The 12,631-nt window shown below is 40.0% G+C and overlaps 1 protein-coding gene across 1 annotated transcript; it reads right to left on the bottom strand.

The window, feature by feature from the left end:
- Positions 1-1,082: 1,082 nt before the first annotated feature.
- rp9 (RP9 pre-mRNA splicing factor) lies at positions 1,083-9,970 on the bottom strand. Its single transcript, XM_037693710.1, has 6 exons — positions 9,626-9,970; positions 9,495-9,525; positions 9,267-9,396; positions 6,912-7,003; positions 6,233-6,294; positions 1,083-1,713 (listed from the first exon to the last, which is right to left on the bottom strand). Exons 1-6 carry the CDS (start codon positions 9,775-9,777, stop codon positions 1,527-1,529), a joined length of 654 nt encoding a protein of 217 aa, XP_037549638.1. The 5' UTR covers positions 9,778-9,970; the 3' UTR covers positions 1,083-1,526.
- Between the last annotated feature and the right edge of the window lie 2,661 nt (positions 9,971-12,631).

The raw sequence follows: 12,631 nt of genomic DNA, 5'->3' as shown, positions 1-12,631 counted from the left end.
TTGTAACTGTGTGCAGAAATCTGCACCCAGATTGCTCTCCTGACTGTGTTATCGGTCAGGCTTTGATGAAATTCCTCACTGAAACGCACGGTTTTCAGTCCCCACAGCTGTTGGAACAACTCAAGACTCGAATCTAAATGGAAATCTGGTTCCCTGTGGGTCGACTGTAATTGTCTTCCTATCAGGGTCATTAGGAAGAGGGAATGTTTTCAGTTTATTTCCACGGGGAGACATGTTGCCTGTAAAGGAAAAGTTGCCAAAACTTCCTCAAATGCGTCCTACAAGTTGAACCGTGTTGCTGTAGCAGGAGGTGGGCCGCCAGTCTGTCCTCCCTTTGGTCAGTTTGATAAATTCAATTCAGCTTCAAAACACCAAAGTTCATGCTCAATAATCCAGGAATAAATCAAACAATCTTCAGGTCATCTGGACGTGTTTTTTTTTTTTTTCCCTGAGACATTGTCCTTCATCCAAAGTACTTATTCAGCCAGATGAGCCTAAATAAGTCCTTTGGATGAAACGTCACAGCAAAAAAAAAAAAAAAAAAAAATCCAGATGACCTGAAGATTGTTTGATTTATACCTGGATTATTGAGCATGAACTTTGGTGTTTTGAACCACTTTGGCTGTGGCTGCCTTAGAGGAGTTGATGGGGGAGAGGGTGCCCCAGAAACCATCTTATCACCAGCAAACTGGTTGGTCCACTATAGGATTGTGGTGCTTGTGGGACTCAGTTTTTTGTGGCTCCTCGGAATGAAGAAGTCCTTTGGATGAAGGAAAAAATGTCTCAGCAGGAAAAAAAAAAAAAAAAACATCCAGATGCCCTGACTGAACATTGTTCAAATTCACTTTTTTTTTAATAGCGCCAAATCACAACAGAAGTCATCTCATAAGTCGTCGAAGGAAAACTGTTTAAAAATGTGAAGATTAAAGAGTGGAAAACATATTTAAATAAACACTAAAATGTTTAAACTACCAGGCAATAACCATTTTAAAACGATCTGAATCCAGCGCAGGACTAAAAGATAAAACCTGTTTTTCCTGTCAATTTATGGTTGAACTTGGGAAGAAAAATAACAAGACTTATTTATAGTTTACAGGAAATGGATTTATTCACATACATTCAGTTCTCTTGTTTTTTTTTTCAGTACAAATAAGTAAACTCAAACCTCAACTTATTACATCCGTGTCAATTTACCTTTTTAACATTCAGGCGTTTGTTCAAAACATTCCAACCATTTCTGTGGATTAAATATGCTACAATTACATTGTAATAACGCTGCTGATATAAAACGGTGTAACAAACAATCTTTACGTGATATTTCCAGATGCATTCTTCTAACAGAAAAAGTTATCTTAGAAAAATTAAGACTATTTTTTAAAGATTTATGCTCATGCTGTTTTTCAAACCAGTATACACCAAGGCACAGCCCCACCATTTGACCAGGAGTTTCACCTTGATAGCATCTAGCCGCTGCTGTTCTTTTTAAAGTCTCGTCCTACTTTTAGATTATTTAAACTGATAAAGACTCAATCTGAGTCTGACACGTCACTAGTTTTGGAGGACTTGTGCTTTCGCTTCTTCCTCTTCTTTTTCTTCTTCTTGTCCTTTTTTCTCTTCTTCTTGCGACTGTGGCCTGAGGAGGATGAAGACGACGAGCTGTCTGAGTCGGAGGAGGAGGTGGTGTCCTGAAGCAGCTGCTGTAGCTGCTGGATCCTATAAGCAGTGAGGAGGAGAGGATAGGAGGTGTTAGTGTCAAGTCTGGGGAGGAAAATCCAACTGGTTACACTCCACACTGGTCCACATTCTGGCATCTAAGGACTGTGAGGTTCGCAGTGCCTGCTTCTAGTAACTACGGGATCCCTCGGGTAAATGTTAAAAATGTTGACGTCAGTGGAGCCAAGAACACACTGAAAAGTGCGTAAATCCTGACGTCATTCTCTTACCTAGAAGGGACATTTCCTTTTTTGTTGTTTTTGAATGGGGCTGGCTGGTATGGTTATAAGCAGACAGTATCTTACCTGCAATGGGCAGCAGTTAAGAATGATCCCAATATGGACAAAACAGAAAAAATGTCTTGCAAGATTTACAGCTCCTGCATGAAATTTATAATAAAAGTGAAGACAATTTGCCTTTTCCTAAAGAGTTCAGTCAGTTCGTTTACATGTCAGGTTACACTTGCTAAGAGTCAATTAGCAAGACAACAAGTGCTGAGGACTCAGATGATGGGTTGGAAGTTATTGTTAGAGATAAACGAGAAGTAAAAACAATGAAGATACACAAAAGGTGTTTGACTAAAAAAAACAAAAAACAGTTTTGTGCAAAATGATGAGGTGAAAAACAAACTAATGCACCACTGGTCCTCATCCTGGTCTTCGAGGGCCACTACCCTGCATGTTTGGTTTCTCTGCTCCTGCATACCCAATTTGAATAAATGAGCGATTAACAGGCTTCTGCAGAACTTCTAGACAAGCTGAAGAGCAGGGAAACAACTAAAACATGCAGGATGGTGGCCCTCGAGGACCAGGATTGAGAAATCTCTAAAATACACATTTACTTGAATGAACAATATTCTATCCAACAGACCCGTTTATTCACATCAACCCACGAAAACCTTTTGGTGAATTGATGCCAACTGCAATTTAAGCCTTACTACTAAACAAAACAACAACTTCAGTAGCACATGTAGCAGCTATATGCCAAAACAACAAACTCCAGGAGACACCAGCAGCCTGGTGAAGAAGACCTGGTGGACAAAACAAACCATCTCACTGATCGCTTCCTCAAAAGTCAAGAGAGAAGGCGCCGCACCGCTCAATACAGAACTGAGCATGTCGGACACTGAAGAAAGTCAAGCATCAGAGTGGGTGAAGAACATGGCCGTTAACTAGAGCATCAAGAGGGATGGTAACAGAAGCATCAGGGCGTCTCTAGAGCTCAAAGTAAAGACTACACAATAATCTAAGTTTCAAACATATTTTCTTATGAAATTTAAAAAGGTGATTTTCTGCAGTGAAAGTAAATAAAAACAATGCTTCAGGTACAAATTAAAGTGGCTTATCTGGCAACAAACTAATAAAAGAAACATGTTTTAACAACCAGTTAAAAACTGGGCTGGCTGCACATAAAGGCAAAGACACATGCAGTAAACAAAAACAACCTCTTTAATATAAATAAAGGATTTTGTTTAAACATTTGATTATTTCTGGCACAATTATACATTTTTCTGATGCCTGTAATAGCTCACATTTTCCACTCTGTCTCCCTGAAAGAAAATCTCAAAACTAAAAAGCTTTATTCTTTATAAACAGTCTGATTCAATAGAGGAGTGAAAGGGAAAACACTTATGCAGCACCTTTTACCCTTATCTGTGTTCCACAAAGTGCTTGCTAATGTCTTTTTGGACTCTGAAGACCATTATGTTGGCATTTCTTCTACAATCACTCATTAATGGGTACAATGGGAGGTCACCGATTTGTTAAATGACACATCACCACCTGCAGGGGATTAATTACATCGACTACCAGTGACATAATTTGATTTATCTACAAAACTAAAATCAGACCTCCACCTCAGCACATTCAGCTGGGCAAAGTAAAACCTAAGCTACATCAGCTGTGGCCAAATCTCAACAAAACCAAAGAACTGGTGGTGGACCTGAGAAGTGCCCTACCTCAAACCATTCCCCTGTTCATTAGTTAAAGCAGAGATTGCGCAGGAATACAAGCGCCTGGTGCTGGAACTCATCCCAAACAAACAAAAAAAAAAAGGTCAGAGTCGGCGGTGCTTCCTGCGCTAACTCACATCCTTTAACATCTGAAGCCCTATGCTGCAGAGGCTCTTTGAGATAGTAGTACATAAATTTTCCCTGTATAAGTCACTGTTGTTTGCATAAATTAGCATGCCTGCGACTTACACAGCAAAGCGATGCATTTATTTTTTTCCCCCATATTTATAACTATTTTTATCTGAGATCTGACAATATCATTCATTCTGACATGGAAAATATTGAACACTACCATTTTCAGCCACTAGAGGGCCCTTGAATAATATGGCATGTCAAGTGTCTCATTAATAGGTAAAAGTGGCTATTAATGAGACATGTGGCTTGCCATATAAAGCCACCTTCGTCCTGCTCCAGAACTCCTGGAGCGAACGAGGCGAAATGCAGCTGATTTAACCGTCAAAGTGCATTTATTAAGGAAAAGATCAACTGAGACACAACTTTACTAGAATTTCGCGCAAACAAATAATTGTTTTTAAGTGTTAATCTTGCTAAATTGTTGTTAAAAGTCCTCCCGTGCATGCTCCCACGGCCGCCATTTGGCAGCCAACTGATTTTTGGTACACCAGCCCACATTTCCGGGTTGTCAATGGTGACGCGTAACAAACGCGACGCGTCAGCGGTGATGCATAATAGATGCGACTTATACGCCGAAGCGATGCATTTATCTTTTTTCACACTTCATTAGACATTTTTGGACTGATGCAACTTATACGGCGGTGCGACGCGTACGGCGGCAAGTACAGTAATAGCCAGTAGTGACAACTTCTTTTGTGCCGAAGCTTCGGAGCACGTCGAGAAACCTCAGAAGTCTTTAGTGACGCATGTAACCAGTCCTGTGTTGTTATAGTGATGTCACTACCGACGACGTCTGAAGCTTCACTAGCTCAGGAACAGGATTCGAGTTGTGGCTCACTTCAGCAGCTTATATATGTAGCTTTGTAAGATCCTTAAAAAACCTGTGTGCACACATTTGTGTTGGAGTTTCACCACTTTATGACAGAGGAGCTTATTTGTATGAAGTCTGCAAAAAGAAGGGATTCACCTGCAGTACAGTTGTCCCTCGCTACTTCGCGGTTCGTTTTTTGCGGATTCGCTATATTGCGGTTTTTCAAAATAAGATTGGACACAAAGCACTGATTAGTCTCTTTAGAATGATTTGTTCAATTAGCTTTGTAGAGATCTAGTAGAGTGCTGTATGAATGGATAAATTAGGGCAAAGATTGTAGTGTAAAGCACTTTGAGTGTCTTCACAAGATAGAAAGGTGTTTTATAAGTACAGTCCATTTACCATTTACAGTTGGCTGATTGAAGGATGAGCCATGGATTGTTTATTTAAAATAAATTATTTTAAATGTTTTTGCACCTGTGTGCAGCTCACAAGTGCAGGGGGAAGCATGGCATGATCTCCTCTCTCTTCCACACACACATCACTCCTGCTGCATCAGCTTTGTGAAGGGTTAACCCTTTGCTGTCCAGAAGCAATCGATTTTTGTCTTCCAACTTAAAATTCAAAGTATGTCACATCGTAAAATAGTCATAAGCACAAAACATAAAAGTGTTAAGACATTTTTTTTTATTATTTTAGAACTTGTATGTTCAGTTGTTACAGTGTCATTGATCAAGAAGTACATTTCTGCTCCGTGCTGAGCTGAAGGGATGTGCTGCTCTTCTCTACAATTTAAATACTGTAACATTTGACATAAACAATTCATGGATTGATTATTTAAAATGTTACAATATTTAAATTTAAACACAGAGAATTAAGACTATTTACATTATATGAACAAATACATCTCAAAATATCTTAAATAGTTGTTAAAAATTGGGGGGGGGGGGGGGGGGGGTGTAAAATATGGAAAACAACCAAATTAAGATACAAATCTAAAATGAACCATTTTCAACTGCTGTGCTGCAATAACTTAATAGGAAAAATGCTGTTTTTTGGTTTTTTTACATAACTCAAGAAAAAAACACTATGTGCAGTCAAACAACAAACCAAGCGCAGTTAGCTTGTTTCACCTCCCTTTCAAAGTAAAATGCCAAAACTAATGTGGCACAGACACGCAACTTAAACTTCAAAATACGTCTGGCCTTTAAATAACCTTTTTGTAACGCAAGCTGAAACACACAAACACAAACACCCCTACAGAGCCTTCATGGTGCACTAACCTCACATCCAAACATCCTGGTGTCAAACCCGATTTGTTAAAAAACCAGCGCAGGGAGCAAACCACCGTGAGATTGTTTCCAGGTCAACTGAGATTGTCCAACTCCAACTGAAGGGCAACAGTCAAAAACTGAAAGTTCTCGAGTGGAGGATGATTTTGACTATTGATTGCAGCCTCAAAAATGCCTTTCCCCCTTTAATGTTTTATAATAAAAATGTTGTTTTGCTCAGTGATATAGTTGTTCGTATTTGACACAAAGCAAAGGAGAACTCGTGCATACCTGGTTTCTTTTTCATTTCGTTTGTTTTCTCGAATTAAGTCGTACATCGGATCTTCATGAGCCTGAAATATTAAAACATAAAAAGAATTGCCACAGTCTCTCCAAAAAATGTCCGAACAGCATATTCCCTAACAGTCTTACGTAAGCACTTTTAGGATTATTCAGATGGTTACAAAAGATGTAAAAATGGCAAAACTGCATTTATGGTAATCAATGCGGAGGCTGAGTGCTCCTGCACGGACGTTCCTTCCTGCTGAAAACTGAGCAAGTTGTGTTAAGACTGCAGCCCCTGTGTGTAAATCCCACATATCCAAACTTCAGCTTTGGCCATCAAACCCAGGGGGTCCCTACCACCTGGCCGGTACCAGTACCGAGCCCTGGCTCATTTGGTACCAGGTCTCGTAGAAAGAAAAAAGTTTTATTTAGAAACTTTGTTTCTATTTCCGTTAGTATGAATCATATTTTATTTGGAAAACCAATCATCTTCAATATAATAGATGTTATGATTAAAATACTGTATATACGATGCACCTTATCAACAGACTTGCACCCCTGCCGCTGGTCCGTGGAAAAATAGTTATGCATAAAACCAGTCTGTGGTGCAAAAAAGTTAGGGGACCCCCGATCTAACCCTTTGATCTTATTTATGACTTTTTGTTGTTGTTCAATAAAAACTCACCACCCTGAACTGCTCCAGTTTCTGGTTGCCTTTGATGAAAAAAGGGCACTCCCTGTCCCCTGTCCTGTGTCCGTAGCGCTTGCATCTCCAACCTGTAGAAAAACAACAGAAATATATATTTTTGTCAGCAACATGAATAACACTGTGCACATTTTGGCAGGTTAGCAACATTTTAAACAAGTTAACTATTACTTCAAGTGCCTTTTTTATTAATAAAAATAGTGGCTCGAAAAAAATAAAAAGTCCTCGAGCATCTGTTGTTACCATGAACAGAAAATAACAATATGATCAGCCGTTATAACAGACGATCCATGTCTGTAAATGTAATTCTGCTCATTAGTCGTGATTAAAAGTTGACGCTTGCCTCCAACTGAACCAACAAAATAAAAACTTTGTGCAAATGAAGGCTACGCTTGGTTTAGAAAAGACCAAAAAGTCGAAGGCGTGCACTGAAAACATGCTGCTCATGAGACGCAAAACCCACGGCTCATTATCAAAGACCGGACACTTTCTACCAACAAGAACTGAAGGAGTTCTGTAAAAGTTTCACACCGTTTGAACGTGCTGCACTTTAGGTATTAACAAATATCACAGAACGCTTTTTGTCCCTTTAGGCAGGAGAGGAAAAAAAAATATGTAAATGTATTCTCAAAGGATTGAGTAAAAAAAACAGTCACGCTCAGATTCTTCAGAACAGTTTGGTGTTGGGCCTTCTGTGCGTTTTTCTTCTTCTTCAAGTCTCTGACTGTTCAAGCAGCAGGACGACGTGTGGGATGAAGAATTGAACGGACACGGAGTATAATGGCAGCCGTTACCGTGTCAGCATAACAGACGGTAATTTCTACAGCTCAGTTACAAGTGTACATGGTTTGTGGCTGGATTAATCACCATCAGACCGCTACAGACTTACGGACGCCAAATTACTTTTCCAACCGATGAGTTAAGTTCTAACTTTACGACTAAGCATATTTTGAGTGTTTAAAGCATTTAAATGACATCTACAGTGTTAAACAAGCGGTATGCCGATGTCCCCCGTCCCTGAAGGATTTGAAAAGTGAGTGTTTGTAATTTGCAAGACGAGCGTTTTTCTGGCCTGGAATCAAACAAGAGACTGCAAGTAAACCTTAATGTTTTGATGCAAGATATTCAAGTGTGTAGGAGCTACACTGTGTAGAAGAAGAGAGGCAGTTTTTTATTTTTACTTGTCTGAGGTGGTGCAAAATAATGGATACTGGGAAGTGGAGGGAGCAATTTTATCTACCACTGGGTGCAATGGTGGCGCCACCGGCCACCACAATCATTAGATGAAACTTTACTTTTAAACAATATAAAAATTAGAAAGAACATTTTCCTTAAATGATGGTGGCTGGTTTACATTACGCGTGTGTATGTATGTGTGTACATGTACCAGTATGCATGTGTATAGATTTTGAAGTTGCAACCTCGTTTTTGAAAGGAACATTTCTTACATCTGGAGGTAGTCACACACCAAAAATGGACGTTACTACCTCACTTATTTTTCAGATTATCGCGCTCAACATTCATGGATGGACAGTTTTTTCAATTCTCCTTTTTCGCTCAGCGACGAGGGACTTCAAGTGGCTGAAAAAGAAGTAGAACCGTGACAAACGGCACCCTAGAGACATTTCCCCTCCTGAAAACAACAAAATAAATTCTATGATTCAAATACACATATCTGACTTTTAGAGTTATTTAATACAGTTTATAAACCGTGCCGAGTAAGATGACTAAAAGTTGGATATGCGATTTATATCCACCAATAAATGAAAAAGAAAAAAATGACTGATATGCCGAGTATTACATTGAACAGTGTTCGGAATGGAACAGGTAAAAAACCTGCTGTCAAATATAACGTCCAATGTGTTGCAGTAAAGCTTGTAAGGCATCTTGACAGAAGACAGCTGTGTTTGCCTCATAGATAGTTTGATTAACAAGTAATCATTTCTACCAGTACCCAGGCTTCAGCATTGCAGAAGTATCAGGTGGAGTTAAACATCTTATTAGGTGTGCAACTGTAAAACAATTATTTAATTCTCTTTATATAAATCCAAAAACACACAATAAAAATCAGACAATTATTTGGGGGCTGAGATGGGATAGAGGCAGGGCAGCTGACCTGAGACTAAAGCCCCAGGTTCGATCCCCAGCCATTCCCACATGTCGAGGTGCCTCTGAGCAAGACACCCAATCCCCAATTGCTCCCCGAGCGCCCACATAGCTGCCCACTGCTCCACCTGCGTGCATCCCAGGTGTGAAGAGTTAAACGCAGAGAACCAATTTCGCCTTTTTATGGGAACATACAGTGACGACACATATAACTATTATTATACTCACACTGCATCACCTTCACCTCCTTCCCCAGAGGCATCCAGAGCCCCTTGGTGGGGGCGTGAGCCAGGAAGTTTCTGGCGTCTTCATTCCCCGTTTCTTCAGGAATACAATCCTCTGGTTTCTCCTCATACTCCTGCAACACAAATCATTTGTTAACAACGCCAAGATGCCTCGAAAATAACTTTAAACCACGTATACAGTCTCTGCATTTTGCAGTCCGCTAATCTTTACCTTTATATAACCTGGTGGAGGCTGCTCGTAGCTGCAAAAGACGAGAGTTATTTTTTTCTAAAACATTAAGCCGCATTTTAAAAGTGGTCGTGCGCGTGTTCCTAACACGTTTTCTGGCCAGGGTTACTCACAAAGTCTCGATGTGTTTCAGTTTTTGAACTTGTTGGTTGAGTTTCTTCGTCTGTGTCTGGTGTTTTTCCATGTCATGTTTGGACGTCTTGGATTTCTTGTGGTGTCGTCTGTCCTCGTGCTCCTTCTTTCTTGATCGCTTTTTCTCCGACATCTTGATGCTAATTCTCCTTTTTTTTAATATATTAAAAAAACTTATTTCGGCCGTGTTTTATGATGCGTTCAAGACATTTTTTGCAGAGAAACTTGTGTGGACAGTCACAATGCTAACAAGCTACTACTTTTAGCAAACATTGCTGTAGAGCTGCGCTACTTCCGGTCATGTCTGGTGGGTTGTAGAGTTGAGCGCCCCCCGCAGGCTGAAGGCGGTATTGCTAAAAACAATGTTTACATTTGTTCCTCTATTAGTCAAGTCAAGTCAGATTTATTTATAGAGCACATTTAAAACAGAAACTGTTACCAAAGTGCTTAACAAAAATATCACATCATCAGATAAAAAGTAGCAAGATATATTTACAGCACATGGAATAAAAATATAAAACCAAAAACAATTAGAAACACTGAAATACTAAATCAGATCACGTTGTGTCAAAAGTCAAGGAAATAATAACAAAAAGCATAAACTCAGTCAGAAACAATGAAATACTAAATCAGATTGGATGACCATTGTGTTAAATAGGAATAATAACAAAAGCATAAACAGAATCAGCATCAATGAAAAACCAGATCTAAAGCTGATCACCCTGTGTTAAATGTCAATGAGTACAGGTGTGTTTTTAGGAGAGATTTAAAAGCAGAGACTGAGGTGGCCTGTCGAATGTTGATGGGTAGATTGTTCCAAAGTTTAGGGCCCACGACTGAGAACGCTCGATCTCCTCTGAGCTTCAGCCTGGTTTTTGGTACGGCCAAAAGCAACTGGTCTGATGATCTCAAAGCCCGAGAAGGAGTATAAGGATGAAGAAGGTCGGAGAGGTATGATGGTGCAAGGCCGTTAATGCACTTGAATTTCAGCAGGAGAATTTTAAAATCAACTCTGACACGTACAGGAAGCCAGTGAAGAGAGGATAGAACCGGAGTAATGTGCTCAAAACTGCGAGTTCCTGTTAAAAGCCGAGCTGCAGCATTTTGTACGAGCTGGAGACGTGAAAGTGAAGCCTGACTAACCACAACATAAAGTGAGTTACAGTAGTTCAGCCGGGAAGTAATAAATGCATGGACTACTTTTTCAAGGTCGGATCTGGACAGAACGGACTTAAGCTTTGCTATCTGCCTTAGCTGAAAGAAGCTTTTTTGTAGAACAGAGTTGATCTGTTTATTAAACTTAAAGTCAGAGTCTAACACTACCCCGAGATTGGTAACTGACTGCTTTAGATGAGGCTGAAGGGAGTGCAGGTTTACAGGATCAGTGACAGTGGCAGAGCTTGGGTTAAACACAATGACCTCAGTCTTCTGATCATTAAAACTCAAGAAGTTTGCAGCCATCCAAGTCTTGATGTCATCAAGACATTTTAGCAAAGGGAGAATGGAGCAAGAACTGTTTGGTTTTAAAGGTAGATAGATCTGAGAGTCATCGGCGTAACAGTGAAACGAAATACCATGTTTCCTCAGGATTGACCCCAAGGGGAGCAGATACAATGAGAACAGAAGGGGTCCAAGAATGGAGCCTTGTGGGACCCCACAGGAAAGAGGGACAGAAGCAGAAAAATGATTGTCAAAGTTAACACAGAAACTCCTGTCACCCAGATACAAACGGAACCATTCTAGCGCCACCCCTGTAATCCCAACCCAGTGTTCTAGCCGTGACATAAGGATGCTGTGATCAACTGTGTCAAATGCAGCGGTAAGATCGAGGAGTACCAGGATCACAGACTGACCAGAGTCATTCGCTAGCAGAATGTCATTACAGACCCTTACTAAAGCTGTCTCTGTGCTGTGCAGTTGTTTAAACCCTTACTGAAAAATCTCAAAAATTCCATTTACATTCAAAAACTTGGTTAGTTGACTAAAAACTATTTTCTCCAAGATTTTAGAAAGAAATGGAAGTTTTGAGATTGGCCTGAAGTTTGAACAAGCTGCAGGGTCAAGTCCGGGTTTTTTAAGTAATGGAGTTACCACCGCATGTTTTAAAACATCGGGGACCACACCTGTAGCCAAACTGCTGTTAATTATGGCAAGAACAGAGGGTCCAGTTGACGGTAGAACCTGTTTAAAAAATGCAGCAGGGATGGGATCAGCAGGGGAGCCGGAGGGCTTCATGTGGTCAATGACCTCATTTAAAAATGAGAGTGAGATGGGGTCAAAGTGACTGAAGACTGCTGAGCAGGAGACAAGAACTGAAGGGTCGGCTGTGGAGTGTAGAATTGATGACCTATTCGACTCAACCTTTTCAGCAAAATGCCTGACAAACTTATTACAGGTGTCGACAAAGGCCTCAATGGAGGCAGACTGAGGCACGTTTAGAATGGTGTTAATATACTACATTGCCTAAAGTATTTGCTCACTCTTCCTGTCAAAGCATCCTGTTAAAAACACAAGCTTCCTGTGATGTCATTGATGACATCAGAGAGTCTGGATGCAAACCCCATAAATTGAGCTCAGTTGAGGCAAATTTTTCAGTAGTCGCGATGTCGCGGCTGTGGAGCGGGGCCAACCCCGCTCAGCGCCCTAGGTGGTAGGGTTGGGCACCCGGGGGGCTGGCGGTGGCTGGGAAACCGTCGTATCAGCCGGACATCTTGGGTTAAGCGACTACTTTTTTTTTTTTAAGAAGAATAAGAAATTAACACATGTGTACAATCAAAATATTGTAAATATTTTCTGATGGGTGTTCTTAAACTTTTTCAAGTGGATTTTTTGTTAACATTTTTCTTACTTCATATCTAAGATTTTGAATTAGCTAGCAACCAGAGCGAGGGTAGAATAATACATATACACTATATATATATTTATATACACTATATACACATATATATATATATATATATATATATATATATATATATATATATATA

Source organism: Nematolebias whitei, chromosome 19, assembly GCF_014905685.2.
Source record: "Nematolebias whitei isolate Nwh7 chromosome 19, NemWhi1, whole genome shotgun sequence".
Taxonomy (NCBI): Eukaryota; Metazoa; Chordata; class Actinopteri; order Cyprinodontiformes; family Rivulidae; genus Nematolebias; species Nematolebias whitei.
The sequence above is the reverse complement of the archived record's forward strand: the minus strand, read 5'-3'. Positions and strand labels throughout refer to the sequence as shown.

Bases quoted from the DNA above. Each gene is read 5' to 3' on its own strand.
- rp9 (XM_037693710.1), bottom strand. From the start codon at position 9,777: ATGTCGGAGAAAAAGCGATCAAGAAAGAAGGAGCACGAGGACAGACGA. The intron at 9,397-9,494 runs GTAAAGATTAGC...TTTGTGTTGCAG, and splicing joins CTCCACCAGGTTATATAAAG to GAGTATGAGGAGAAACCAGA. The intron at 1,714-6,232 runs GTATGCACGAGT...CACTGCTTATAG, and splicing joins CGAAATGAAAAAGAAACCAG to GATCCAGCAGCTACAGCAGC.